General features: G+C 38.6%; 1 protein-coding gene across 1 annotated transcript in view; it reads right to left on the bottom strand.

Moving 5' to 3' along the window:
* The window catches only part of DMGDH (dimethylglycine dehydrogenase), a 44,202-nt gene extending 16,993 nt beyond the window's left edge, over nt 1-27,209 (bottom strand). Inside the window, exons 1-10 of the mRNA XM_074855418.1 lie at nt 27,012-27,209; nt 24,894-25,059; nt 18,380-18,478; nt 16,938-17,102; nt 16,303-16,507; nt 9,484-9,732; nt 8,108-8,306; nt 3,281-3,450; nt 2,969-3,122; nt 1,942-2,107 (exon numbers count right to left, since the gene is read on the bottom strand). Of these exons, the coding sequence (XP_074711519.1) occupies nt 1,942-2,107; nt 2,969-3,122; nt 3,281-3,450; nt 8,108-8,306; nt 9,484-9,732; nt 16,303-16,507; nt 16,938-17,102; nt 18,380-18,478; nt 24,894-25,059; nt 27,012-27,133 (1,695 nt within the window). The 5' untranslated portion in view covers nt 27,134-27,209. The remainder of the gene's footprint in view (nt 1-1,941; nt 2,108-2,968; nt 3,123-3,280; nt 3,451-8,107; nt 8,307-9,483; nt 9,733-16,302; nt 16,508-16,937; nt 17,103-18,379; nt 18,479-24,893; nt 25,060-27,011) is intronic.
* Nucleotides 27,210-27,374: the final 165 nt, after the last annotated feature.

Raw genomic sequence — 27,374 nt, 5'->3', positions numbered from 1 at the left:
TGTAGAAATATGATCTCCAGAGGCAAAATTTCAAGTAGCAGTTCTTTAGCTGTGACCATAAAACATACACATGGTCATACAGGTATTTTCATAAGAACCTTGTCAATCACCTAGTCAGTGCCCAGATTCCACACATGGAATCTGAATGGAATGGAAATGGATTCACACATGGAATCCGATTTCACACATGGAATCAGATTCCACACATGGAATGAATGGAAAAAGGAAAAATATTGCAGATATTCTTTTGTGAAGTCATATTACATTAACATAGTTATTGGCATATTACAGGCACATAGCTGAATTTTCAGGATCTGATACAGTCACACTCAAACTGGTTGTGATACAAGTATATCTCCAGTAACTTCAATTATTTTATGATGCAGACAAGCATGAATGGTACCAAAAATCAGATGACTTAAATAACCACCTGTTGTGAATGCTGGATTTTTAAATGGACTCATAAATTTTTCATTCTACTTTGCTGTCTAGCTTCCTTTTTCCCCTTAGCAACATTGATTAAACTCCATAGAAAGCACTTGCTTTGTTCTCATAATTTCCTGTTTAATCTTGCTTTCCTTCCACCACAGAAATATATTCAGCAAGTGTTATCCATGCCCACTGATGACACAGTTACCCTGCTGCTACCCCAAACTAGAAAGAAGACAAACTTTTAATCTATCACAATTGTTATCAGAAAATTAATACAGTAAAAAAAAAAAAAAAAAACTACATGGCATCAGATTCTTCTTTCTCCTAAACCTATAGGATACCATTCTTGTGTACAGCCTTCCCATTCAGTTGGCTCTGACCTCTGAGAAGAAGTCTGAGTACTTAACTGTTTCCCTGTGCTTCTTACCTCTGGTGTCTAAAGCAGCTAAAACCATCACCTACAGCAAAAACTTAATGAAATTCTGTGCTGAAATGAGCACTTCAGAAAGGAACAATCTGCTTGCTGGAGGTGTATCTTTGAAGTTAAAGACACTACATGAGAGATGTTGACAAAGCATGAAGATACAGGGACTCATGAAGCACCACCATAAACTGAGGACCAAGAATAAGAAACCTGGGGTAGTTTGTCACAGTATGTCATTTTTGAAAACAGGATCATATTCTAAGGATCTGTGAGCAGCCACACTTATGGAGAAAGGGCAGGTATGAGCTGAAAGCTGAATATCCTGAGTATTTGCAACCTTGCCTGCTCCAGGCGGGCAGCTGGAAAACAGTCAGTATGAGAGGGTGGAAAACAAGCACAGGTCACATTTGAAAAAAAACCCAAACAATAAAACCATTCCCTTGGGCATCCAAGAAGAATACAACATCCAGCTATGGTCAGGCAAAAGCACCTTTCACTGCTCTGCTGCTTCAAGCTGCCCCAGTACAGCACAGTTTTAGGCAGGCAGTTGCCAAGCTATTCTACTATTTATTACTCTAAAAGAATTCCAGGTCAGATTCACTTGGACTTCTTTAGAAAAATATTGGAAACACAGGAGGTTCTGTCTGAACATAAGGAAGCACTTTTTTTTACCATAAAGGTGGCTGAGCACAGGAACAGGTTGTCCAGAGAGCTGGTGGAATCTCCATCCTTGGAGATACTCAAAAGCTATCTGGACATAGTTCTAGGCAATGAGCTCCAGGTGACCTGCTTAAACAGGGGGTTGGATAAGATGACCTCCAGAGGTCCCTTCCAACGTCAACTATTCTATGATTCAATGATCTGTGCCAAAAGGTACTTCTCCTTGGGTCTGCTCTAGTATAAATTCCACTGTTTGTGCTCTTAACTGAGTGAAATACATCTCCTGACACAGCAATTCCTCCAAAGGATCCAAGCATTTTGTATCTCAAAGATACAGCAATAATATTATCCTTCATTTTTCATTTCTGAAACAGATCTTGTTTGTCTAAATCCTACATTAAAACAGTTACCACTGTCCCATTTACCTTTGGAACAACATTTGCAAATAGATGATCCAGCAGCTTAACAGAATCTGTGCCTTTTACTTTAAACTTGCCAAATGGTGACAGGTCAATCACACCGACTTTTTCCATAACCTGTTTATACTCACGACCCACAGGGTCAAACCAATTTGTGCGCCGAAAACTGGGTCTGAAACAGAGCATTTACACACATAAAACACAATTTGGAAACTTTGTGCTCTTTTCAGCAAAATGTAGTCTTCAGTTTCTTCAGTTGAATAATAATGCAAAAGAGATAGACTTTCCTAATTGTAGGTAGCTTACCCAATATTTTCCTTGGTCTAACATTGCTTAATTATTAAAATCCTTTAACAGCAGAGAAAGATATGAGTTGATATTTTATCAACCCTTTTGTACAATAAACTCTGAACTCTCACATGTTAGAAGTAGTAGTCTGTCATGTGTAAATTTACAGCATACTTTGTTGCTGAATCATTTATTTGAGTTTAAGGCAAAGTGCGTCTCTACTCCTTTATGAGCTTCGTATTAGATTGGGACTCCAGTATCCCAGTGGAAAACATTTGTTGGATGCTTCCTCATGCAAGCAGGTAACTAGGTGGGCAGGCACAGAGAAAAATAAAAAAAAGGAAAGGAGGATTGTGCTTCTCCTTTCCTGAGAAATATACAGAGAGGAATGAGCTTTTTCATTAAAACATTATACTGTGCTGCTGATCAAATAATAAGAAAGGGATAAAAATACAAATTAATAATGAACAAAGTGCTCTTTCATCTCTTCCTTGAGCTAGGCTGCTCCCTCATTCCCCAAACCTAGAAGAGTTACAGGATACCTTGATGTGTGTTTTGAAATGCCTGCATTGTCACAATGAAATGGATTCTAAACTATGGAAAAAACAAGAATGAAAGATCTACCTAATAGATTCCTTTAGCCAAAATGAATGATAAATGTATGCTTCTCATTAAATTTAACTCAGCTGGCCCTTGCTATGACAATTTATCAGGAAAAAAAAGAAGGAAGAAATCTTTCATTTACTTGTATCCAGTCACATCTCCAGGTTTGTAGAACCAATGAGGTTGCTCCCATCCTGCATGGAAGCCCATTGAACATTCTGACTTCAGCAAATCATACAGCCCACTGGTTCTCTCTGTTGGTCTCCCAGCAAACCTTTCTTCTTTAGGGTAACCAACTAGAGGAAAAAAAAAAACAACCCAACAAAACAAAGCCATGGCATACTAAAATCATCACCAAGATAGAATATGTGTATATAAACAGAGAAATCTAGAGGCAGGCTTTGTTAGAATCCACTTTCAGGACATAAATGTATTTTTACAAATACTTTCTTACCGATGTTATTAAAACCGTAAGATTCTCTTGCTTTGGCTGCTGTGTATTCTGTGGTGGTCCACTTTCCATAGCGGTTGGGATCTAATTCTATCAGATCAAATGGAGGTTCCCCCTCAAGGATCCAGTCACTGAGGTACTTTCCTATGCCACCAGCATGTATAATGCCATACCTTAAAAACAGGAAAAAGTCCTGCAGTGCCAAGTCTTTTTTGTTTTTAAAAATCAGTACTAGCATATACAACTAATACACCCTCTAAAGTATTTTTCTTTCTAGTTTTTGGCTTTTTCGTGGTTTTTTTTTTTTTTTTGTTCTGTTTTGTCTTGTTTTCCAAGATTACATACTTTATTAACAGATATTTCTACTGCCCCACTGTCAGCAGCAGAACTCCATTGGTACCGTACAGCAGTTGCAGTGCATGACATTACAGCAAGCTCTTTCTTTCTCTGAAGTTCAGAATTTAACAGTCTTTTCTAGGGACATTAGAATTCTTTAACAATTAATACAAAAAAAGTTCTCAAACTTTTGATATCCATTAAATACACTTTCTAGTCATAGAGTACCTCTTCTTCTTCAGTCAGGTTTGATTGAACCAGACTCAGATTTGAAAACCTGACTGAGACATTCTAGCAGCTGCAGTGAGTATTTACATTACAGGACAAGAGCAACAGCAGCAAAAGTCAGGAGGCAATGCTACCAAGATAGCTTTAAAGAAGCTGAAATACCAGCAGTACTTTTTATATTGCTCCACATAAAATCAGGGAATGCAGAGGAACTGGGGATAAAACTAGAAGACTTGTTTGCAGTGGTGCTAGATTTTGAGAGCTGCCTTTTCTCACCTAGTTTACCTTGTCTGTTCTCCACTACAACTACAATGGGAACTGGTTCCAGAAAGCTTATGCTCACAAAGTAAACATGTAGAAATTTTCTGCTACCATGTGTAGGAAAAGCCTGTCCTGTTTCTACATAACAAGTGTGTGAAGGATCAGACTGTAGAGAAGATGTCTTGTTAGAAACCTTCCTGAAAGGAACCACACCAGACAGCAAAGGTAGATGCTCAAAAGTTATGAAGTGATAGATTTAAGGTTTCCTTACTTAAATATTTTGTACATAATTTAACTTTCAAAATGCTTGACATCTTGACTTCCATAGGGAAAAAGCTGTGTCTGAAATGTACTCCTGCAAGTTACCTGGACAACTGGGGACAAGGATCTTTGTTGTGCTGAGATATGCGTATGTTGCTACTCAGTCTACATACAACTGAACAGTACCATGTAATGCTAAATTACAGGCACCTCAGATTTGACACTGACACAGTTAATGACAATTATTAATACCACGTGATTTAAAACTTTTTATTTTAATGCCTCTGTGAATTAGTTTGCCATGTTTAAAAAAAAAAAAAAAAGTGTTAAAATAGCTTCCTGTCTAGGGAAAATGTGAAAATAAATTCTTTGTTATTTGTGAAATGCTCCAATGAGCACAACAGAAAAATCCTTGAAGAAATATTAAGTCTGTCCAAAACCAAGTTTAGATTAGCATGCAGCTATTAAATCAGACACTCACACTGAACAGCAAAGCTAAAATAAACTTGAATTGCTGCTCATCAGCTCTGCATTCTGAATTCTATGTCCTCAATTAAACAGGCAAGGATCTTATGAAAAAAAATGTAATCATTTAATTCTAATGCATATGCATAAGAAGAATGAATTCAGATTACAGAGACAACTTAGTTCTGGCACTTGTAGAATGCCTGATTTCATAATATTCATGAGATTACTTTGATATAGTGGGGTTTTATCTGTTATTTATTTAAATAAAACAGCAATATCTAACAGCTGAGTACATGAAGTAAGTCTGCCAGACACACTCCTTTAGGCTATTCTTCAGCACAAATCTTCAGACTCTCAGCACAAGGTTCTATCACCACAGCTGATGCAGTAAGAACCAGTGCTTGTAAACTGCCACTCTGCAAGTGGCAGAAGTGCTCTACAGAAGGGTTACCCATTGCTGGTGTTAACTAGGCAGCTCTTAGTTATTCACGGGTATAAGTTTTCTGACTATGGCTATGATACCTTCAAGAACAGGTCCAGAAGTTTTAACCAGTTTAAGTCTCCCTGCATCATTCACTGCAGCCACACACACAAGGGAACACAATAACAGAGACCATTGCATGACTGGGTGGCGACAGACCAAATACCATGAAGTTTTTTAGCTTCATCTGAAGACTGTTGAGCTGATGCCAGGTTAACGCCAGGGGCAAGACAGCACAGGAGGCTGCTCAGCGCTGTGGAGTTGCTACTACAGGTACAGGACTGCATCTGCACTGAGTGCTCTCCGCAGATCTTTGCAGCACTGACTGCACAACCAGTTGATTACGGCGCTCATAACTGAGCCTACATTATCAGAGATTTTAAATGTTGCACGGTGCCCTAATCCCTCATTACCTCAGATAATGGGGAGCTGATTGTATTAACATGTCCACTGCAGTTCTGTTGCACAAGAATGAAACACATGCTGTGCAATGATAGGATAGTACAAGTAGCTGTTAAAAAGTGGTATAGTTTAGGAATCTCAGTCTTCATATGAGGATTTAAAGAAAATCTCCTTAATGAACTGCCCTTCTCTGTTTTTCTTGTCTCCTTTCAATCCCTGCCAGATTATCTTCCACATTGTCCCTGTTCTATTCTTGTGTTTTATCTGTACATGAGTCCTTGCTTCTCACTGATTTTCAACTCATTCCATGCCTTTTTCCTAGGAAATCTGAGTCCCTGTACATCATGGTCCCTTTTCTAGTGTCTTTGTCCTAGGTTTAGTCATTTTTCTATCCCATTTCTGGAGGAAAACTACTGTTCAGTCTCTGGCTGTGGAATACTACTGCAGATAGAATGCAGGAATCTTAGTGCAAGATTTACTGAGTCTCAATATATATTTATGAGCTGTAACATTTATAAAGGCTTGTGAACAGGCCTCATGGATAGATTTTGTGAAGAATGGCACAAAGGTATATCTTTGGGAGAAAGGTCACCTCAGCCAAAAGCGAAGTTCATTCTCAGAAAATGGGGAGGTTAGAGCTTTTCAAAAGCAAGACTTCACCCCCAAAACAACATACCTTCCAACAATCTTCTTTGGAATCGTTACACTGCTTTGATTTAAACTTTTTTGAATAAAATTCTAGCCTACTATTGTTAACATTTTCAAAGTTATAAGCAACTGAAAAATGGGAAGCATTGAGCAACCTTAATAATAAACAATGCTACAAGCTCTACTAACTATACTTATTAACTTCTTTGCACATTAAAATGCCTAGCAAGCTGCTAATTTTAGATAATACAAATCCTCTAAACTAACAGCACTAAGTCCTCTGTCACAATGTCCCTGCTAGTTGACTATGAGATAAGGATTTGCTAATACACACAAAAAATTACAACACTAGTAGAAACACTGCAGTGACCCAGAAGCATAGAACAGAGTCAAAAGTCCCTGAAAAGCAGAAAAAGCAATCCAATGACAGCAACATAATTGTGACCTGTGTCTAAGCATGTAGAGATTAATCAAATTTATGAAATAAATTGTTTAAAGAAACTTAAACATGTAACACTGGTCTTTAGTTTTTCCTATATGGAACTTTGATTCTGCTCCCATTGACATCAGTGAAGGAAAACAGGCTCCAAAGTCTGGCAGCAGAGTAATGAACTTAGTCTTTCTGTTGAACAAGGACTAGGCAAACCACTTTTGTAACTATAAGTTCTGCAAATGTTACTAAAAGATAACAATATTTTTTTTTAATCCAAGCAGCAAAGGTGAATACCTTTCACAATGAATCATTGCAAAATTACCAAACCTTTTTGAGGGCCTCAGAAACCGCATTAGTGATACTGCCTTATCTTACGATCTGAGGGTTTGTTTGGTTTGGATTGAAATACAACTGGAAAAAGCTGAGCTGGATTTTGAACAGCAAATTAGGCAATTGGAAAAACAATGTAAACAGAATGTGTTCAATAACATGAGCCTGGAATTGTATTCAGTTCATTCTATCCATCTTGAATCAGTGGTCAAACGAAGACAATTAAAGAGAAGGCAGTAGGAGTTTTACCACTGACTTCAGCGTGGCCGGAGTACATAAGATGAAAATCACATTCAAAGAAAATATCATGATGGGCAGGAGAATGACAGCAGTAAAACACTCATTTCTGATGTCACACTGCCATCTTCATTTGCTTTCCCCCAACACCCAGCAACATAACTTTTCAGTTCAACCTACAACAGTCAGAACAATTACTGTGCTTGTACCCCCAGAGCAGACAGTCACCCAGTATGCCAGCAACGCCTTCTGCTTAAAATGCCTTCAAACTATTCACCCAAAAGTTAGTACTTCATATTAAAAGTTGTTCCCGTACCACTCATTCTTGCCCAACTTCAGTGACACCAGTTTCTGCATATGCCAAACAACTGTTGAACACAACGTAATTCAAAGCAATACATAAAATGAACTGGAAAGTGTATTGTAGAATACACAACACTTTCAGGACTTTAACTTGCTGCACAGACAATACCAAGTACTACCCATTACTGCTTCATAAAGTGTCACAGATACTGGCCTCCAGAATAAAAAGAGGAAACAAACTGAAAAAAATAGTGAGAGTTATGAAGAAGAGTGACAGATGAGCTTCTATTATGTAGGCAGTGGTAATTAAGACTATTTCCAATTACATTTTACATAAAATATGTGCAAAACAACGCCCAAACCCATAAAAATGTGGAAAGCTTGAGCTGACTGCCATTTTAACAGTATGATAGACAAAAGTTGTCACAAAGAATTTACTCACCCGAAACCAATAGCTACCCAGTAATTTCTGACACCCTGATGTGGTCCCACCATAGGGAGAATGTCTGGAGAATAGGTGATGGGACCCGCAATTGTGTTTACGATGTCTGCTTTTTTCAGAACAGGGACCATTTCCATAGCAGCCTCAACATGCTCCATAATTCTGTCTAAATCAGACTCAAAAAGTTCTTTTCCAAAACCTGCACAAATATTTGACTCTTATTATATACTTAATTACACTGAAAATACTTACATTTTAAATACAGTTATGTAATCTACACATATAAAATTTACATGGAATTAATCAGTGAGTATGTTCAAGCCTTTGCCATCCTACATGAGAAAAATGGCATCCATAAATTCCTAGTTATCTGCAGGACCAAGTTTATTGTCACTGCAATTATACTGTCCTTTATACATATTTGTTTAACCCGAAGGTCACAGAAATTCAACAATGAAGTAGAAAGGAAGTGCAGAAACGAAGAAGCTTCCTCCTATGTTAATAAGACACTCTTATTTTTCTCAATATGCCAACCAATTGGGGACAGGAAGATAGAGATTGCCTGTGTCAGCTTACAGTTTCCATGGTATTTAGTGAATTCCTGGATATATTTAACCCTTCAGTTTGGGCTTTAAGCATTATTGAACATCATTCTGTAGAGGGACTTGACACTTTCTGGAGGCAATGACAGTGCAATCCAAAGGCCAACAATGCTGATTGCTCTTCCTTAGGAAACATGTCATGGTTTTATAAAACAGCAACACTATTGACTTAATATAACTTCTGTCTAGAAGTGAATGGAAAGCTGGAACCTAGATATAACACAGCATATTTTTTTAATAAGCAGCAGTATGACATAGCTAGGATTTTTTTGTACAAAAATTCTGTACAAATCTACAGCTGTTGCACTTATATCCAAGCACAACACTTTATCTAAGACAGTCCTTTGCTATACACATGTTCCTATTTGACAACCACATTATCTCTGGGGGAACAACAAAAATCCAGAGACCCTGTCAGTATGCTGGAAAGAACTGTAGCTTAGAAAAATCCCTATGTGTTTGCAAAAGGCTACATAACAACAGATTTGATGACTGGATCAACACAACACACAGCCACTGGTTCAGAGAGTAGGGTAAGACTATGTTGTAGATATGTATTTTGTGCCTATTTCAAATAGGCTTTTTTTATTTTACATTTTTATTTCTATTCACTCTTATCATTGGAGTTACAACTGTTCCTTGAAAAAAAGTTTCTGCATTACAATAGTGCACTTCAAATAACTTCTATTTTCCATCACATAAGGCACATAATGACAGGCTGGGATTTATACATATTAAAATGTGTGCTAGTGCTTTAATTTAGTTCTTAATTACCTGGTGGGACTCCATTTGTTACCCATGAGTCCTGCAGCTTCATTTTTTCCTCGCTTTCATATGGACCAAATAAAAGACCATCCCTTTCTTGCCTTAGATAATATGATCCTTCTAAGTCACGAATCACAGGCAATTCTGTTTTTAGGGCTTTCACTTCAGGGATAGTTGATGTCACAACATACTGATGATGAACAGGTATGAGAGGGTGCTGCATGCCAATCATCTTGCCTATGTCACGGGCCCAAAAGCCTGAAGATGACAAGAAACAAGCTAGAAATATTCAAACACTGATTTCAGTGAATGGAAAATAACAGTAAAACATTTGTAGGAAGCACTGCACTTTACGGAATGTGAGAAAGAAATTTTTTTCCGTATTTTTAATTATCAAATTATCTTTCATATTATACAGCATAATTTTCACTCTATAATTCCATGTCCTTGTTCCTAATTAAACTATCATATATTATTCTAGTATACAGATATCAAAAATATATTGTTGGTAAAATATAAATTACACTTCTAGAAGTTCAGATTATTTGACAGTCCCACAAACCTCATGGTTTGTTTCAGTAAAGTCAGTCTGCAATGTAGTCTTAGTAAAGTCAGAGACACTTAAAAATCAGAATAAATTAGCTCACATCATAGGTGTTAACCTAGCCTCTTACTATCAACCAAATGAGCTAGTATGTTTTCCCAAGTATTAAAGTCCTAACACGCCAATAGAGCAAGGCAGTACTTTGAGCCAGCTAACCTCAAGAATTTAAGTTTCTCTCCTCTTTCACATGCATCACATGACTCGCATCTCTCACACAGCAGTCAACTAATTGTGATATTTTTATTGGTGAGTAGTCACTGTGCTCTTCCACAGTTATCCAATTAAAAGTTCTGATACAGACTGTGACCAGAAAATGCAAGCAACAATTTCCTGTCCCAGAAGCCTGCTCAAGTTTCTTCATGTATACTACTAGGCATAAGTTAAAGAAGATGTAATTCTTCTCTGTTAAGATTAAGCTGGTAGGACACATTCACTTAGTCAGTTACCTGTGTCAAAGTCAAGGTGTGGAAGTCACTCAACTGCCAAACTTACTAGTTTGGGCTCTGCATCATGGCTCACATCTGCTGTGAGGTTGGAACATACAGACCTGGGAATTGGACAGGTAAAATTGACTGGGAAGTTTGGAATATCCCTCAGCCCTACTCTCCTGACTCTATGGATGAAGGAACAAAGGTATCAGAAGTGGCAATGAAGGGGAAATATTCAGTGAAGCTGGTGTTTCAGGGAGTCTGGGTTGGGGGAAGACAAAATGGAAGAGGTAGCAGGGCCTTCCAAATAAAAGGCTATGTGTTGTACGGCACCCAGGAAAAGAAGGCAGGTCAGCCTGGTTCCTGTGTAACTAACTGTCTCCAAACTGTTAATGAAAAAATATCTGCAGCAAGATTTGCTACCTAACACAGCTACCCCTTCTCCTAGGACTTACACTCACGTTGCCTAGCTTAACATAAAACTTTTCTTCCTTCTTGCTGCTTACTCATCTCACTCAAATGCTCCTACCTCTCTCTTCAATACCATGCCCTCCCAGATCTGGCCAAAATTTAGCTCTCAGGGCCCTGAGGGTGCTAACAGGCATTAATGATCCTGAACAGCCTCACCTGGGACTTCCACACACACCCCTGCTGATGGGCCCACGAGCCCCATTTCAGGTCAGCTCAGGGCCTTCAGAACCTGTCTAAGCTGGATTGATTGTTGGTGTGCCTGTTTACAGCTCTGTCACAACTATATCCGTGCCTGGCCATGGACCTCATTGATCCAGACCCTGATCCGTGGACTACTTCCCAGCTTGCCCTCAGCCCAGTCTTGTCTCTATAGTCCTGCCTGTTGATCACTGGGCAGTATCTGACCCTGATTACCGTCACAAGACCTGTTCCTGACCTGTGGATCAACTTCTGGGCTTGGCCTTAGCTGCCTGTGCCTCATCCCCACAAGCTTGTCTGGAGATATGGACTGTGGGCTGAGCCCCAGCTGCTGGGCCTGGGCCTGCCCTGCTCCCTCCCTTGTGCCCTGTAGGACGGAGCCCTTCCTGGCTTGGCTTCTGCCCTGGCAGCCTTGTTACCACACTTGGCTCCCTGTCCTGTGGGGAGCAGCTGGCCCGTGCTGCTTGCTGACATTAAGTTGGGAATACTCATCTCTGGCATGGCCTAAAGCCAGGGTAATTACAAAAACTGAGTTGGGTTGTGCTGGCCTTGTACCATTCCCCCACACCAGGAGGCCTGTCAGTCTCTTATTTAATATTACAAACCAGCCTCAGGGTTTAACACCCATGTTTTTTAAAAATGCAAAGTTACAGAGGAAAACATTTTCTGTGGTGACTCACTTGACAATTGGTGACAGCCAGCTAAAGCAAGGGAGCAGGAAATCCAGGATCATGATAGAGAGATCTGATCAATTAAAAGCCCCCACCCAGTAAATACCCCAGTATCTGTTGCTCTGCAAAAAAGAAAGGCTTTTTCTTCTTAATGGCAACCTCACCACTTGGAGGAGACTCACTGACAGAACGCATGTTAAGTCAGTTAAATTGGCTCAGGGAAGATTGTGCAGTGTGTCATACAGTGAGTGATCCAAAACATCCTTTAAGGCTACTGAAACCTGATTTATGCTCCCTTACACCGCAAACAATCAAAAAATTCTAGTAAAGTTGAATTTCTAGCACATCTGCAAAGATTTCCTCCATTACACATGACAAATACAAGTATGGATTTAAGTGGAGGCTAACAATCTTTAAACTTCTTTTGATTTGGGCATTTCCATGTCACCTACAAACAAAACTATTTTAAGGCAGAATAATGACTCACAGAGGGGAAGGAAAGGTGAAGTAGCAGAAAATTCCATCTCTAGTATCATGCACTGTTTTCCTGCCAAAATTGCTTGGACTTAAAGAGATATTTGGAAAAGAAATAATGCTGCAGGGATACGGTCCTATTAAATTCACTATTTTGCTTACTCATTAAAACAGAATCTGTGGGAAAATATAGAGAGCAAGCATATTCAAGCTCCTCAAAGAAAATAAAAATGGTAGACTTAATTTTAGGTCTTTGAAACTTAACTTTGTTTCTTTCAAAATAATACTAAATTTCTTAGCCATTAAGTTTGCAGAAGTACATTACAAACACAGCTGATTTTAAATTGCTTTTGAATCAAAGGCAAATAGTTTAGGTTTGCTCAAAATCAAATCTTAAATATTGTACTAAAAAAATCACACATAACTGCTATTTAATTGCTTAGAATAACAACAGCTGACATTTACTAAATGAAAAATACTACAGTTTCTTTGTTTAAAGTTTTTGAAGCATGTGCAAAAGCTATTACAAACACAAAAATGGCAAAAAGAAGAATATGTTCTCTGAAACAAAATTCTAATTGGAAGCAGATGTCAAGCCCTACCACACATAGTAGCGATAAATGAAGGCATATATTATATCTCTAGGACATTTGTGAAGATTAAATTGTAGAGATTGCAAACATCTGATGCTGAAATATTTAGTGGTGGTATTACTTATCTGCTGAACTATGTAATCTGACTATCTCTTGTTTTTAAAAAAGAAAATCTTCCATCACTACATATATATAAATGGCTGTATATACAGTGGCTGCAAATGTGTGCTTATATACACACACACATATTGTATATATAAACTAAATTCACTATTTTTGCAAACTTTAATTAAACATTCCATTATAAATAGGCTGCAAATCACTTGATCGGACTCAGTATCTGTTAGTTCATGTCAGGGATTATTTATTAGGCATCTGCTTTCTTCCAAAATGGAAACCTCACATAAGGAACAGCTAAAGATTGGTTGAAACTAGTTTGTTCCAGTTCCACAGCAGATGTCAGTTGGGGGATGAGGGGGGAGAGAGAATGTAGAGAGCCTTCTGATATATTTTTCTCTGCTTGTAATGCAATATGAGCCTAAAATATGAACTCTGAATTATACCAGTCATAGTCTGTAGTGGAATGAGGCAAGGCTGAGAAGAAGAATGAATGTTAGCTGAAAGAACATTTATAAGAGATATGTGTTATACAGTATTGATTTCACATACTTAGCCAGAATATTAAACAATATGAGCTTCAAATGTTAATTTTGGCCGAACAGTTAACTACACAAGAGAATTAACTAAATATATTGTCGATTTAATACCTTATTAAATAAATAAAACTTAGGAAAATTTCACAATGGTGCATTCTAATTTTTGCAAATTAACTTTGAAAAGCATTTACTAGAAAACTCTGCCTAATGTCAATTTGATACATAAACCAAAGAAAGATAACTACACTACAAAAATATAAGTAAATTACTACATGTGTGATACTTTATCCATATGATGCAGAGCTAATAGTTAGTAATAATGAGTGGCTAGAAGTTTACGGCCTAAATAAGAAGTCTGATTGCCAAAAGAGCTGTCTTTCCATTACATAATCTTGGATCACTTCCAGACCACTGTATCCATACTGTGTAACAAATGACATATGGATCCTATTAGTAAAAAAGCTTATGATTTTGTAGCTGAATGCTGTCCCATAATTCATGCCTGAAAGCCATGAACTGACAGTCCAAAGGCAATCAAATATTGACGCCTATCATCTTCTAGACTTTGCTGTCTAAGAAAAATTCTTTTAATTTTGTTTCCCTGTTTGTGTGGTTGTTTTCTTTCTAAAAAGCACACTGAACTCTTCTAGTTGTCTTTCTCTCCAAAATGTCATGTGGCACTCATGAACATGCTTAGATCCTCAAGGTGAACTTTTTCAGATGCCTGGTATTTTAGCTAGGCTTATACTAATAGCTGGTGATCACCTATGTATGGGAGGCATAAGATAAGAAAGCACACTTTTCAATGATTTTCCCACTTAGTCTTTACTGAAAGCCTGGAATGATCTAACACAGGGCTGTCTACATCCCAGACACTGAAAAAAGGCCACCCAGAGAGGCCACTCCTCTCATGAGTTCAGCCCTTTTATCCCATTCCCTCCAAATTTCTTTCTATCCCAGTCTTTTCTGTTCCCCATCCCTGCTTGTCCCATACCTGCTCTTCTTTTCCACTGTCTCAAACTCTACTTTTCTTACTCATCCTTACATCCTTCTTCAGCTATTTTGTCTCTGTGTGCAATTCAGTCTTCCTTGCTTGTCAAATCCTGTCCCACCTGCCTTCACTTCCTTCCAATCTATGCCCATCTACCTCTCCCTTGCTACTCCACCAGTCTTTCATGCTCAGACAGCTCAGGCAGTCTCAGTTTTCCAGTCTCAGTTTCACACACCACCATTCCTCAAGTATACTTCCTAATCTTTTTGTCCAAAAAGCTCCAGCTCCAGTTTCCTTAACGAAACATGTAGATCCCTTTCCACTACCCCTCTCCATGATGACATTCCCACTGTTGTCATCCCCACAGTCCCTCCCAGTTTGAGCTTCCTTGTTCAGCAAGTCGTCTAGCACACAAGTGTTCCACTTGCTGCCCACTGCCCAACTACTAACCATCTCCAGGCACCTTTCCCAAGCATTTCACTCTCCCAGTCTACTGCCCTTCCAGTACAACTCACTCATAATTTCAGTTGTAAGCCATGGTTATTCTACCCACTAACAAGAAGAGACCCTGTCTCACTCAACTTCTTCATTTTTTCTGCTTTGCACTAGAAATAGATGATTTCTTCTTTTCCACTGCACAGATGTAGAAAGGAATTATAAAGACATACCCTTGCTCTCTCTCTGTTCACTTGTCCCATCTGAGCGAGAAAGTCATCTTGAGACATCATAGCTTCTTACTAAGCCTGATTATTCACTGAGATGGGATGTATGAAAGACTCTAAATGCCTTAGAAATGCAGACAGGATTCAGTTTGAGACAGAGTCTGAAAAAATTTCATCCAAATGGTAAATATTCAGCATGTTTTCAAACAACTGAAAACAGAAAGTCTTCTACTATGATGTAGAAGGCACGCTTCGCAATAGGAGGTGCCAACAGTTTCACCAATAATATATTTTTCTATAACTTGCATGAAGCAGCATAAAAATAAGTGAAGTTTAGATGAATACAGGTTTTTAGATGTATCCACTTGTTTAGAAAACAAACACAAATCCAAAGGACTCTTACCCGAAAGCTCTTTGAAGCACAAACATCAGTTTGGTTTCCCTAACACAATGAAGAATAAAAATTGCATACGTAAATACAAGCTCCTTTGAGTTAGGTAATTTTTATTACATGAAAAAATGTATTGTTAAGCCAAGTGCATGTTTAAAATACTACTCAAAGGGCAACAAAAATCTTCTGTTTCAAGGATATGCAGATAGAGTTAAATCTTAGAGAAAGATAATACCGAAACAGGTAGGGTTATCTTACTTGCTGCAAATCCTCAGTCTCTTTGAAAAACTAGTGAAGACATTTCTACTTCATTTGTACATTCCATCTCCATTCATAAGTAGCTTTCATAAGATTTTAGAGGACAATATGTACAGACAGTAGCTCTTCTACACAACGACCAGTAAAGGTCTCTTCTGCTACTAAAATCTAACAACACAGTCTGACTAGTAACTGCTGGAGACAAATCAGAAAGAAATAATTTTAATGCCTAGTCAAGGACAACTAACATAAGAGCTAAATTTTCACAATATTGTAAAGTAGTATGTGCAAAGTACATTTTACCACAAACCAAGTGAGTGTTCAAAAACGTGTATTACTTATTCCTGTAATACACACAATTCAGCACAGATGCTCCATGTCAGCTAGTTTGCAAATCTGAAGAGTATACAAATGCTTATGTTAAATCCTACCTGCAGTATTCACAATTCTGTTTGCTTGAATTAGTCCAAGTGGAGTTTCAACTTCCCATGTCCCATCCAATCGGGAGTTCAGATTAGTCACCTGGACAGGGTAATTTAACTGGGCACCATATTTTCTGGCTCCTGCAGCCAAGGCCATAGTGAGAGAATAGGGATCAATATGACCATCTCCAGGGTTATACAGGCCAGCTAAAACCTAAGTGAAGGTAAAATCCCAAAAAATGAAAGAAATTAAAATTTATCAAAATTAACTAATTTTTTGAATGCAATAAACACTAAGAAGTCAAATCAAAACAAATTTTTAAAACATATAGTAATATCAGGACTACAGCTATCCAACTTAACAATGGTCTAAGTGAAGTTTCTCAGTGCTCTCATGCAATAAAAGGTTGCAATGATTTAATATTATAATACTATACATATTAGAATTAATACTATGCACACTGGCATACAGTATGTACTAAAATGCATGTGAGTGATTTGAGTTTATAATGCTTTTTTTCCCACTGAAAACCAAGAATTTTTTGTACAATTTGTATAAAGAAAACAGATCTTATGTCTACATATCTGATAGACTGATATTTAATTGCAATGGAAGTTATTTTTCATAAAATTAGGTTCTTTACCATATCCATGTTCAATAAGGGAAATAGCTCTTGTACTTTCTCAGGCGTGATTAGGTACTGCTCTGTTGGGTGCCAACCAGCACGAGTCATTTGGTATTTGAATTCATCCACCCTAGTAGGGGTTGAAGCAATTCTGATGCTGCCAGGCTGGTGAAACCCCACAGCCTAAAACAAAGAGCAAAAGTGAATTACTGGAAGAACCTTTACTTATCTCCATAAATACATATTCCTATGCTATGGGAAGTCTAAAGGAAATATTCCACTAACATCACTGAAAAGAGATTCAAATAAGTTAGGTGCCCTTGAAGGAACAGGACTTAGATGTAAACTCCTAGAGAAAATAAATTTTTTTAAGAAGGTATCATATTAACTTCCTATCTTAATAGATACTATCTTCAAAACAGTTGTAAAAAGCTTTTATTGAATGTCATAATACTGTTATTTTTACTAAGATTTAATAAATATTTGGATTTATGCACTCATACACTTCCAAAAATAGAATCAGATACATCTCAAAAATAAATATATAATAGTTTATATTAAAGTCTATCACCTGCATAATTTTCTATCAAGATGCTGCAGAATGAATTTAACTGACTAAGCACCTTTATTGACACAATGAATAACCATCTGTCTTCCTTTGTCTTTTCAATAAAGTAGAAAACCTTATATAGCTGGACACTGAATGCTCACTTTCTGGTATACACTATTTATTTTGCCTTTTCTATGTTAATTCACAGGACTGAATAAGTCTTTTAGTGGAAGTCATAATGATAATCTGCTGTAGTATCTTATCTAGCTGAGCAGTAGAAAGAAGAAAAAGGCATTTTATTACAATTATCAAGTTTATAGACTACTACAGTGAGGATCATGCGATTTCTGCTGCAGTCTGAAGCAAGTGTGAGTTTAGTAAATGAAATCTGTATGGCTGAGTGATGCCAGATGAAAAAGATGACTCCTGTGTTTTTCTGCATACCCATTCCTTAAGTCACTAAATAAAAACACATCTCTGAAAGGGATGGGAAGAATTGCAGCAATCTTCTCAAGTACAGACAGCATCATATCATATGAATTTTTAAGTGGACATGTTTAAACCAGGAATGTATCATAATCAATCCATTCATTCCAGATCCTTGATACTATTTTAACTCCTATATCAAGCTAAAGTTGTAGACTCTCAGTCTGCTAAGCTTCTGACATGTTTTCTGAAAACCATTTTGTTAAACTTTAGAGGGATCTGGGAAACCATCTAAAACATGTAGTGACTAAGCCCAACTATAGCACATATATGCAGGCAGGAGAATATATTTCAGTAAAAAGGGAGCCTTATGGTAGTCAGGAAGACACACATATTCAACTTGCCAACTTCAAACTTTTTGGTAAGACTATTAGTAAAGTTAGTATCAATCTGAATTAAGACTTTTAAAAGTTAAGGAGATTACCTGTCCAGTCTCTTCTTCCAGCTTTTCATAGAGTTTGATACTATAAGAATGGATTTTCTTCAGGTTTATTCCAGGATGGAAATAAGTAGTTAAACCAGCCTCAAATAAGAAATAGGAACAACAACACAGAGATATGATTAGAAATGCAGTGTTTTCCTTCCGTCCTTCCAACTGTCATTCAAAAAAGAACTGTCAAGATACTGTAAAGAAAAGCAACACATGGATGGAGGCAACTGCTACAAAAATAAAAATAAAATCCTTTCCTTACTTATGGCATTCTTGTTCTCTGCACACATGTTTTTCCACCTGTCTTTCTGTCAACTCATGATACTGTTGCAGTTGTTCTCTCCTATGGTTTCCTTCTTCAAATTATTCAGTTGTCTGTTTCAAATCTTTTGGAAGAGACACACAACTGATTAAATGCGCTGTACTAGGATCTTCTCCTTCTTGCACATGGAGATGGGAGAGAAGCAAAACCTTCACAAAGGCCAGATCTTAACAAGAGTTATTACTTTCCTGGGGTGTGAACAGCAGTGCAGTGGAAGTCAATATTCTCAATGGTTGTCTCATGTGGCAGTTAAAGAGCAATTGCTGCATTTCAGAAGTAGTTTAAGAAATTACTATATGTATTTTGCACATCATTTTACCAGGTCTGACTTTAGAAAGCTGTCAAGCCCTTTTGGGCTGATGCAAAGGTAAAATCAAGAAGTTACTACAGCCTATTTATAATTAAGGAAATTGTTCACCTGCCTACAATAGAGACAGCTGCATCAATCTAATTACATTCATAACTGCAGAAATTTAGCACTTAAAAAAATACAGAAAATACAGAAATAAAGTGTTACTGAAGTTAAGCATATGTCTTTGTATCTCCCGAATTTGACATCTCACTAAAACCCTTTCAAGCAACACAACAGAAATGCAAAATTACCTTAGATTTTCAAGATAAATAACTACACTGATTTAAATACTTTATATATATATAATGCATATTTTGCTAACTAAAATAGAGCTTTTTCGTACATTAAGGTTGCTTCAGTTAAGGGAGCTAGACACCAGAGTCCACCTTTGAGTTCACTGCCAGTCTGAGAAAAAAAGAGCAGGAAATATAAAGGTGAAAAGTAACACATATAGTAGAGTTTTGATAGTTTTAAGTTTCCTAATATGCATATACATAAACTACTCTTGATTTTAACTTGTTAACTGTTCTGTGCTACATATTTTAGGGCTTTAACTTTTAAAGCCAGTGGAGTAACTGTATACATATGAATAACAAAAGCAAGATGTAGTGGTATTTAAAGATATATTTTAATTCAAACTAATTTAATTATGCTAAGCACCTATTAAATGTTACAGTTCTTTGCAATTAATATCAACAAATATTGCATGAATTAGATCACACACCTTTCTACTTTTAAACCATGGCCTCTTCTGACCCATCTTTCTTGGTGCAGCTTCAGATTTAAGGCTGGATATTTTTCTTCAGAAACAATTAGCTTCAAATTGCTCTTTGCAAATAGCTTACACTCAGACACCATTTCTGTCAAAAACCATAAATCATACTCACTGCCTGAGATGACAGGTACTCAGTATCTTCAGAGCAAGAGTATGATAACTGTCTGGCATTACTGATTGTATGTCTTTAGGCTAGCCACGGTGTTAAAAAGTTTTTCCTACCTTTCTTTGTGAAGGCTTTATCTTTCTGGTATCTTAAAAGTTTATATACAATATCATAGTCTACTATGTGACTGAAATGCCAAAATAAACCAATAAAGTGCAAAATTAATCATTTACAGGTAGTATATTTTTCAGTTGCATTTTATTAATAAATTTGGCTCTAGTTCCCTAAGTATGTTTAGCATTGTTCATTACCCCAACAATCTGAGTTTAAAAAGTGATCACACAAATCTGTAAGAGGGAAATAAATCTACTAAAGACCACATTAAACACAAAGCATGTTGGATTCAGAAAGTCCCTGGGCTAAATTAATAGTCTGGAAAAATATTGCTTGTCCTTTTCTTACTATCATATCAGATCATCATCATACTGAACACTGCTGGAGACCAGATATTTGACTAAATGCATTTTTTATCTCATTTGATACATGTGCTTTTATGTTGTTGTGAACACTGTTTTAATTACCTCAGACTAAAACCCAGGGCTGTTGCACTGCAGAACTTGTAATTAAAACTTGTTTATTAAAAAATAAGTCCTAAGGCCTTTTTTTTTCTGTGTATACAGAATAAAGAAATAAATTAGGCATTGAAATGTTTACATTTCTTTAGCCATGTACAATAACCTATGAATAATTAACTTGTACCTGCAAATGTTGTCATCTCATATTATTTTTACTGTCTTATTTATGTAAACATTTTCTAGTCTTCTGCTATTTTTTCCAAATGTAGTAATATATTTTCCAGATGTAGCGAAATTCCATTTTAGTGGTCACTGTTAGTAAAGTCATTTTGAACCAAATGAACCATAAATCACTTATGAGTTAGCTATAAAACCATATATATTCAAGAGCATTTAATTGCAGGAATTAAAACATCTCTCTGACATTTTTAACGGAAGAAAAGAATTTTAAACACATTTGATGGCTTTTGGCTTCAGATAACGAATGTTTCTGATTTCAGGAGAGCAGCTTGGAGACAACTATAACCTGACTGGACTTTATAAAAATTAAGATCATAGAATCACAAAATAATGATAATAAACAGATTGAACGGGACCTCAGGAGGTCTCTACCCAACCTCATACTGAAAGCAGGGTCAGCTGTAAGATCAGATCAGATCGCTCAAGATTTTCTCCAGCTTGGTCTTTAAAATCTCCAAGGACAGAGACTGCAGTACTTCCCAGCACAAGTATGGAACTTTGCATTTGTCTTTGTTAAATTTCATAAAGTTCCTGTCCTTCCATCCTTCCATCCTGTCTAGGTCCCTCAGCATGGCAACCCTGCCCTTGAGTGCACTGACTGGTCCTCCCAGTTTGGTGTTAACTGCAAACTTGATGAGCGTGTGCTTCATCACCTACTCCAGATCAGTGAAAAAGATATTAAACAGAACGGGTCCCAAGACAGGCCCATGCAATACTCCACTGCCAGGCTTTGGGTAGAGTATGACCCATTAACCACTACCTTCTGAGCCCCACCATCCAGTCTTTTAACTATCTAGTTGTGCAGCCATACAGACCATAAAATCTTCAGTTGAATACATTATGGGAGACAGTGTCTAAAGTCTTGCTAAAATCTAGGTAAGTGACATCAACTGCTCTCCCCTCATCTACAAGTTCAGTCATTTTATCACAGAATGAAATCAGGTTTGGTCAGACATGATTTACACTTGGTAAATCTATGCTGACTGTCCCCAATCACCTTTTTTCTCCTCTATGGGCCCAGACCTGAGACTCGCTCCATGACTTTCCCAAGAACCAAAGTATGGTTAGCTGGCCTTTAGCTCCTCTGCTCATCCCTCTGGCTTTTTTTTAAAGATGCATACATATGCCCTTCTCCAAATATTAGGCACCTCCACCAATCTCCACAGTCTCTCAAAGGTGATAAATCTGCAGCCTTGCAATGCCATCAGCAGCACTCTTGGATGCAGCCCGTCTGGTCCAATGTATGTGCATGAGTCAAGTTCTCCAGTAATCCCTGGCTTGGTCCTCATCCACTGTTGATAGTTCCTCTTCTCCTTGAACCCTGCTCAGAGCACAGAGGCCTGAGAAACCTTGCCAGTGAAAACTCAGGCAAAGAAGGCATTGAGTACTTCAGCCTTATTAGTGTACACTGTGACTAAATTACCCATCTCATTCTGCAACAGTCCCACATTTTCCTTGTTCAGCCTTTTACTACTAACGCAGCAGTAGAATGCCTTTAATGTTCCTTACAAGTCTTCACTCTAGTGGAGCTTTGGCTTTCCTAACATCCCCTTCACATGCCTAGGCAATTTTTCTAAATAGGCTCTTTGCAGCCTCTTCCTGCTTTTACCTCCTGTATACTGCATTTTTGTGCTGAAACTCAGTCATGAGCTCCCTATCTGGCCCAGTTGGTCTTCCAATGTGTGTCCTTGTTTTCCTGAGTTTCAGGGTGAACCATTCTTGAATTTGAAGATTTGCTCTAGGTTTTGCTCTGTTTTTGTAAGACAGAGATGTTAATGTAGGTGAACATGATCTGGGAAGATAACTTTAAGAATGGGCACTTTGCTATGAAAATTGACACAAGAAATTTTAAAGCATTTTTACAGCTGAAATTTTTATGTGTTGAAATGTTCATGTATCAGTTTTGTTCTGTTTCAGATTTTATAATAATGCCATTATTAAATTAGCATTCTGGAAGAAAATGTTATTAACACTGTTACACCTTATATTCTTGCTCTTGCAAGTTTGACCAAGTCATAACAAGTTTTTATTTGTCTTGTTCTGTTCTTTATTGTCAGCAGAAAAATCAATTGCATGTTGCAAGAAAAAGTATCACATAACAGAATGATATGCTAAACATTTTCTTAGGAAAGACCTTTTAAAAAAGTAACAACACAAAAAATCTATTTGCTGAATGAGTTATATATGCCTTGTTCAGTCCCTAGGGCTTCAGTGAGATTGCAAACGATCTAACCTGCAGAATAGTACAACTTAAAGAGTTCTTCAAGCCTAAGTCTTGACCTAATTTACACACATGTAACAACCACTACTTTGTCATGGTTATAAAAATGAGCAGCACTTGCTCTGTCATTTATATCTTCTTATTACTGGTAATATAAAAATGTGCACTCTTTCTGTGGTGTTTTAATAACACACATGAAAGTCAGCCAAATTTATCTCAGACCTGGGAAGTGGAAGAAAGTTTTGGCAGCAACACTAGCAGGAATATGATCTGTATGAAACATGACCCTGAGTTCTGGCAGGACTTACTGGATGGTGAAGGAGGGAAAGTGTGGTACAGTACAGCAACATCTGAACCAGACTTTCAACAAGAACAAAGGAAATATTTAGTAACAACCCTCTCCACTCACGATTTTGGCCTCTTATTCAATTAGGGGATTTTTATAATTTTTTACACACATACTGTTCTGTATATGCATTGGGTAAATAGAATTCAGTCTGTGCCTCACTCATGTACTTAAGTATTTCTTTGAGCATTTCATAGTTACGATTCAACACACAAGATGCATGATCTGACGCTATGCATGGTGTTGCTGTGTTTGCTGAACTGCATCGCTTGGTATGACTTTCTAAAAGAGACACAATTACCTTTTTCTTTTTTTTCCTAACCCTATACAATGCGTTTTCTTTTGCTTTGTTTGTTGAAAAGCAAGTACAATTAAGTATAAACCTACGTATACATTTCAGGCAGTGACTTTTTTACATTTAATTTTTTAGTATTGTTCTCTCATAACACCAAAACATCTGCACTAAGATGAAGCATTTCAAACTTCAGACTTCTCCCATGGGAGAAGTATGAGAATACAAATCAAATATAATCCACCTGAGTCATCCTCCTTAATTTGCTCCGGAAAGGCACTCAGATACTACAGTTGTAAGTATTGCATAAATGCTCTATGGCATTAACATAGTACTTCTAGAGACAACAAACTGTTGCGTTTTTACTCTTTTGTATTGCTACACACAGGAGTAACATTCTCCCAATTTCAGCTAGCATAGCTGGAAATGAATGGGAAAAGCATCTATTATTGTGGCAAGCTTTATTTCATTTAGTTACACTACCTACTCCAAACACTGCCATAGAAATTATGTAATTACATACATGCATGTTGTGCACCAGTATGTCCATGAGATTAGCATTATTACAGGAGGCATCCCCACCCTGTCATTATTACATGTATGTCTTTTCAGTTCTCTTCCTTAGAGTACAGGCAAACATTCCACCTTAAAAAACCCCACAGTGCACAGTTGTTAGCTTTGCTCCTCTCAAGATTTTGTGCAAAGTCAATGGTGGCAGGAAATAAAGCTCTTGTCTCTAGTAAGAATCAGTTTCTGGGACAGTGATATTCTCTGGACACTGATGCTGTTTCTTGATCACCTCTTTTTCAGGATGGCACATATATAAAAATAATTACACATACAATAATGCCAGATTTCACATTTCTGGTTTATGCATGCCAGTGCAACCACTTCCAATGATAAAGTCTGCAGTATAAAGCAGATTACCTTAGAAATAAAACCTTAAATTTTAAAAGTCCAAGTTAAAATAAAGTTTAATGTCTAAACCCAGTTAACGGCCAAAAATGTGTAATGAGACTAACAGTTACCTTCCAGTAATTTCAAAATACAGTATTTGTGCCAATTTTTACAAATGAGAAAAGCGTACTATGGATAGCTGAACCAACTTTTCAACACTCATACAGCCAATCTATAAAGAACTCAGTGCTAAAGTTTGTATCTATAAAATAACCAAGATAGTTAATCTCTGGAAAGTCAGGGATATTAGGTAATGAAACTTACACCACCATTAGATATACAAACTGTTGTTAATCTGAGAGATTAACAAAACACATCTTACTGCATGCCAAGTAGATCCTGCAGTGAGCTCAGATTTTTCTAGCAGAACAACATCCTTCAAGCCAGCCCTAGCCAAGTGATAGGCTAGACTCACACCAACACAGCCACCTCCGATGATCACTGTGTCTGCTCTGTCTTTCCCCAAGGAAGGAGATGGGGTTTCTTTCCTGGGGGAGAAAAAAATTACAGACAGTTAGAAAAAGACAATTACACTTTTGCTCATCTCTTTTGTTTACTGCTCATAATATAACTTGGTGCCTGATAGGGAGTCTAGACACACCTGACTTAAAAACCTATGCTGTTCACTCTTACCTTCTTCTAAAGTAAATGCTCTTAAAGAGTCATATACATAAACAGTAGTAATACAAAAAACAAAGCAAGTTTGCTCCCACTCACAATTTTAAATCTGTTATCTGTCCGATATACCCTTATGTGTAGATCCTGTTTCTAAATAAGAAACTGTACCCCTCAAATGACAGTGTCAAAACCTGACTTTTCAAAAGTGCTATAGTACATGCAACACAAAATCTTTAAAAAATGTCTACTTAGGCTCCTTATTAAATTTCTAAAGCCAGTGTCAGCAGACTACATAAGTGTATATGTTCATCAACGATGAAATTTAACATGTATTTTCAAGTTCTATTTTGACATGTTCTACTTTGCTGAAGTCAAAACATTATAGACAGGTTTTTGTCAATGGCTCACAGCTGCTACTATACCACACTGCATTTTCACAACCACTTTAAACCAGCATAAACCAGAACTGCTGCCATAGACAGCCCCGTTCTCCTCCATCTCATCTGATCCTCCTCTCTACTGCCCCATCCACAGACAGCCAAATAGCAAGTCTGATCAGGAAACTTATCCCAGTTACTAAAAAGCCAATTTTTTTGGATGTGAGACTGCTCTTAGTACAGCAGCAGTACAGACTACTCTGAAACGCCCAGGGAGGTGGTGGAGTCCCTATTCCTGGAGGTGCTTAAGAGTAGGTCAACATAGCGCTTAGGGATATGGTGTAGTTGGGAACTGTCAGTGTTGGGTCAATGGTTGGACTGGATGATCTTCAAGGTCTTTTCCAACCTAGACGATTCTGTGGTTCTGTGAAACCACAGTATCTCCCTGTTCAGGACAGTTAATCAATACTCAATTTTATCTCCCCCCTCCTTGTACATCTGCTTTTGCAACTTCTCTGGCATAAGGCTTTCTAATGTGTAACTAGTCTTCCACCCATCCTCCACTCAGAAATCACAGCTAGTAGTTGTATGTATTACAAATAGAGATCTTATAAAATAAGATGACATCTTAAACACAAATGCAGGAGGAATACGCACCATGCTTAGTCACTATGTGGCAATGAATGAGAAGTAAAATAAATGGGAGCACTGGACACCACATGTTTTCTGTATTTGGTGCACCACACACCTGCACGTGTTCTTGTTTGAGATTACATATTAATTTTTGCAAGTTAACAGTAAAGCGTTTAACAGCTAGATGTGAGAGACTTGGACCAGCTTCTCTACTGAACTTTGAGGTACGTGGCAAACAAGGTCAACCGTAGAGGCTTTTCTCATGCTTTTCTCATTCCACATAGTGAATTTGAGCTTCCCTCACCCCATTTTCAGCTCTTTACAAACCTTTTCTTTCAAACCCAGGAGCCTGGTAAGAATCCAGGGGGTACCTTCCCCCGGGTGAACTACAAGGTTCACCCCGACGTTTGCTCGTGCCAGTTAAAACAGGTCATTTTTGCTCATCGACGTGGCCTAAGGGACACCAGGAGGGATCTCTCCACACCAGGTCGGCGCCTCACCCCGCGCTGGGTCTGGGCTTTGATGCAGAAATGCGAGGCGCCGGGGGAAGAGGCACCTACTGCCCACGGGGAGAGGTCTCGGCGGCCCGGTGACCCCGACCGGCAGCTGCAGCACCGCGGGCGGGCAGAAGGAGCCCGTTCCCCGCACCACCGTCCCCTCACGGCCCTCGACAGGCGGCTTCGCCCTCGGGGGCCGCGCCCTGAGGCGGCGCGGAGGCCACGCGCTGACAGCCGCGACCGTACACGGCTCCTCTGTCCGCGCCGCCCTCCCGCTCACCCGCCCGCCCGCCCGGGCCACGGGCCCGCACTCACCGCCCCTGGGCGCCCGCGCTGCCACCGAGGGGCCGCAGGGCAGCTGCGGCGAGGGCGTCGGGCCGGCCGCCGCGGCGGGGGGGCCGCAGCCGCCGCAGGGTTTCCCGCAGCACCGCGCTCATCCCGCACGCAGCCCGCCGGCAGCAAGGATGGAGAGCGCTGGCTCCGCGCCTCTCCCGACGGCGGCCCGTCCCTGCCCGCGCCGAGGCCACCCCTCGCGGAGGAGGGGGCCGGCCCGCCCCTTGAGGGGGCAGCCCGGGGGGGAACAACCGGCCGCCTCCCGACCTCGAGCCGGGCGGGGGCGGCGGCAGCGGCGGCGGCAGCGGCAGGGCGCGAAGCAGCCCCGGGCCGTGCCAGGGCGCC

This window comes from Strix uralensis, chromosome Z (genome assembly GCF_047716275.1).
Source record: "Strix uralensis isolate ZFMK-TIS-50842 chromosome Z, bStrUra1, whole genome shotgun sequence".
In the NCBI taxonomy this organism is placed as follows: Eukaryota; Metazoa; Chordata; class Aves; order Strigiformes; family Strigidae; genus Strix; species Strix uralensis.
This window is presented reverse-complemented; position numbering and strand designations above follow the sequence as displayed.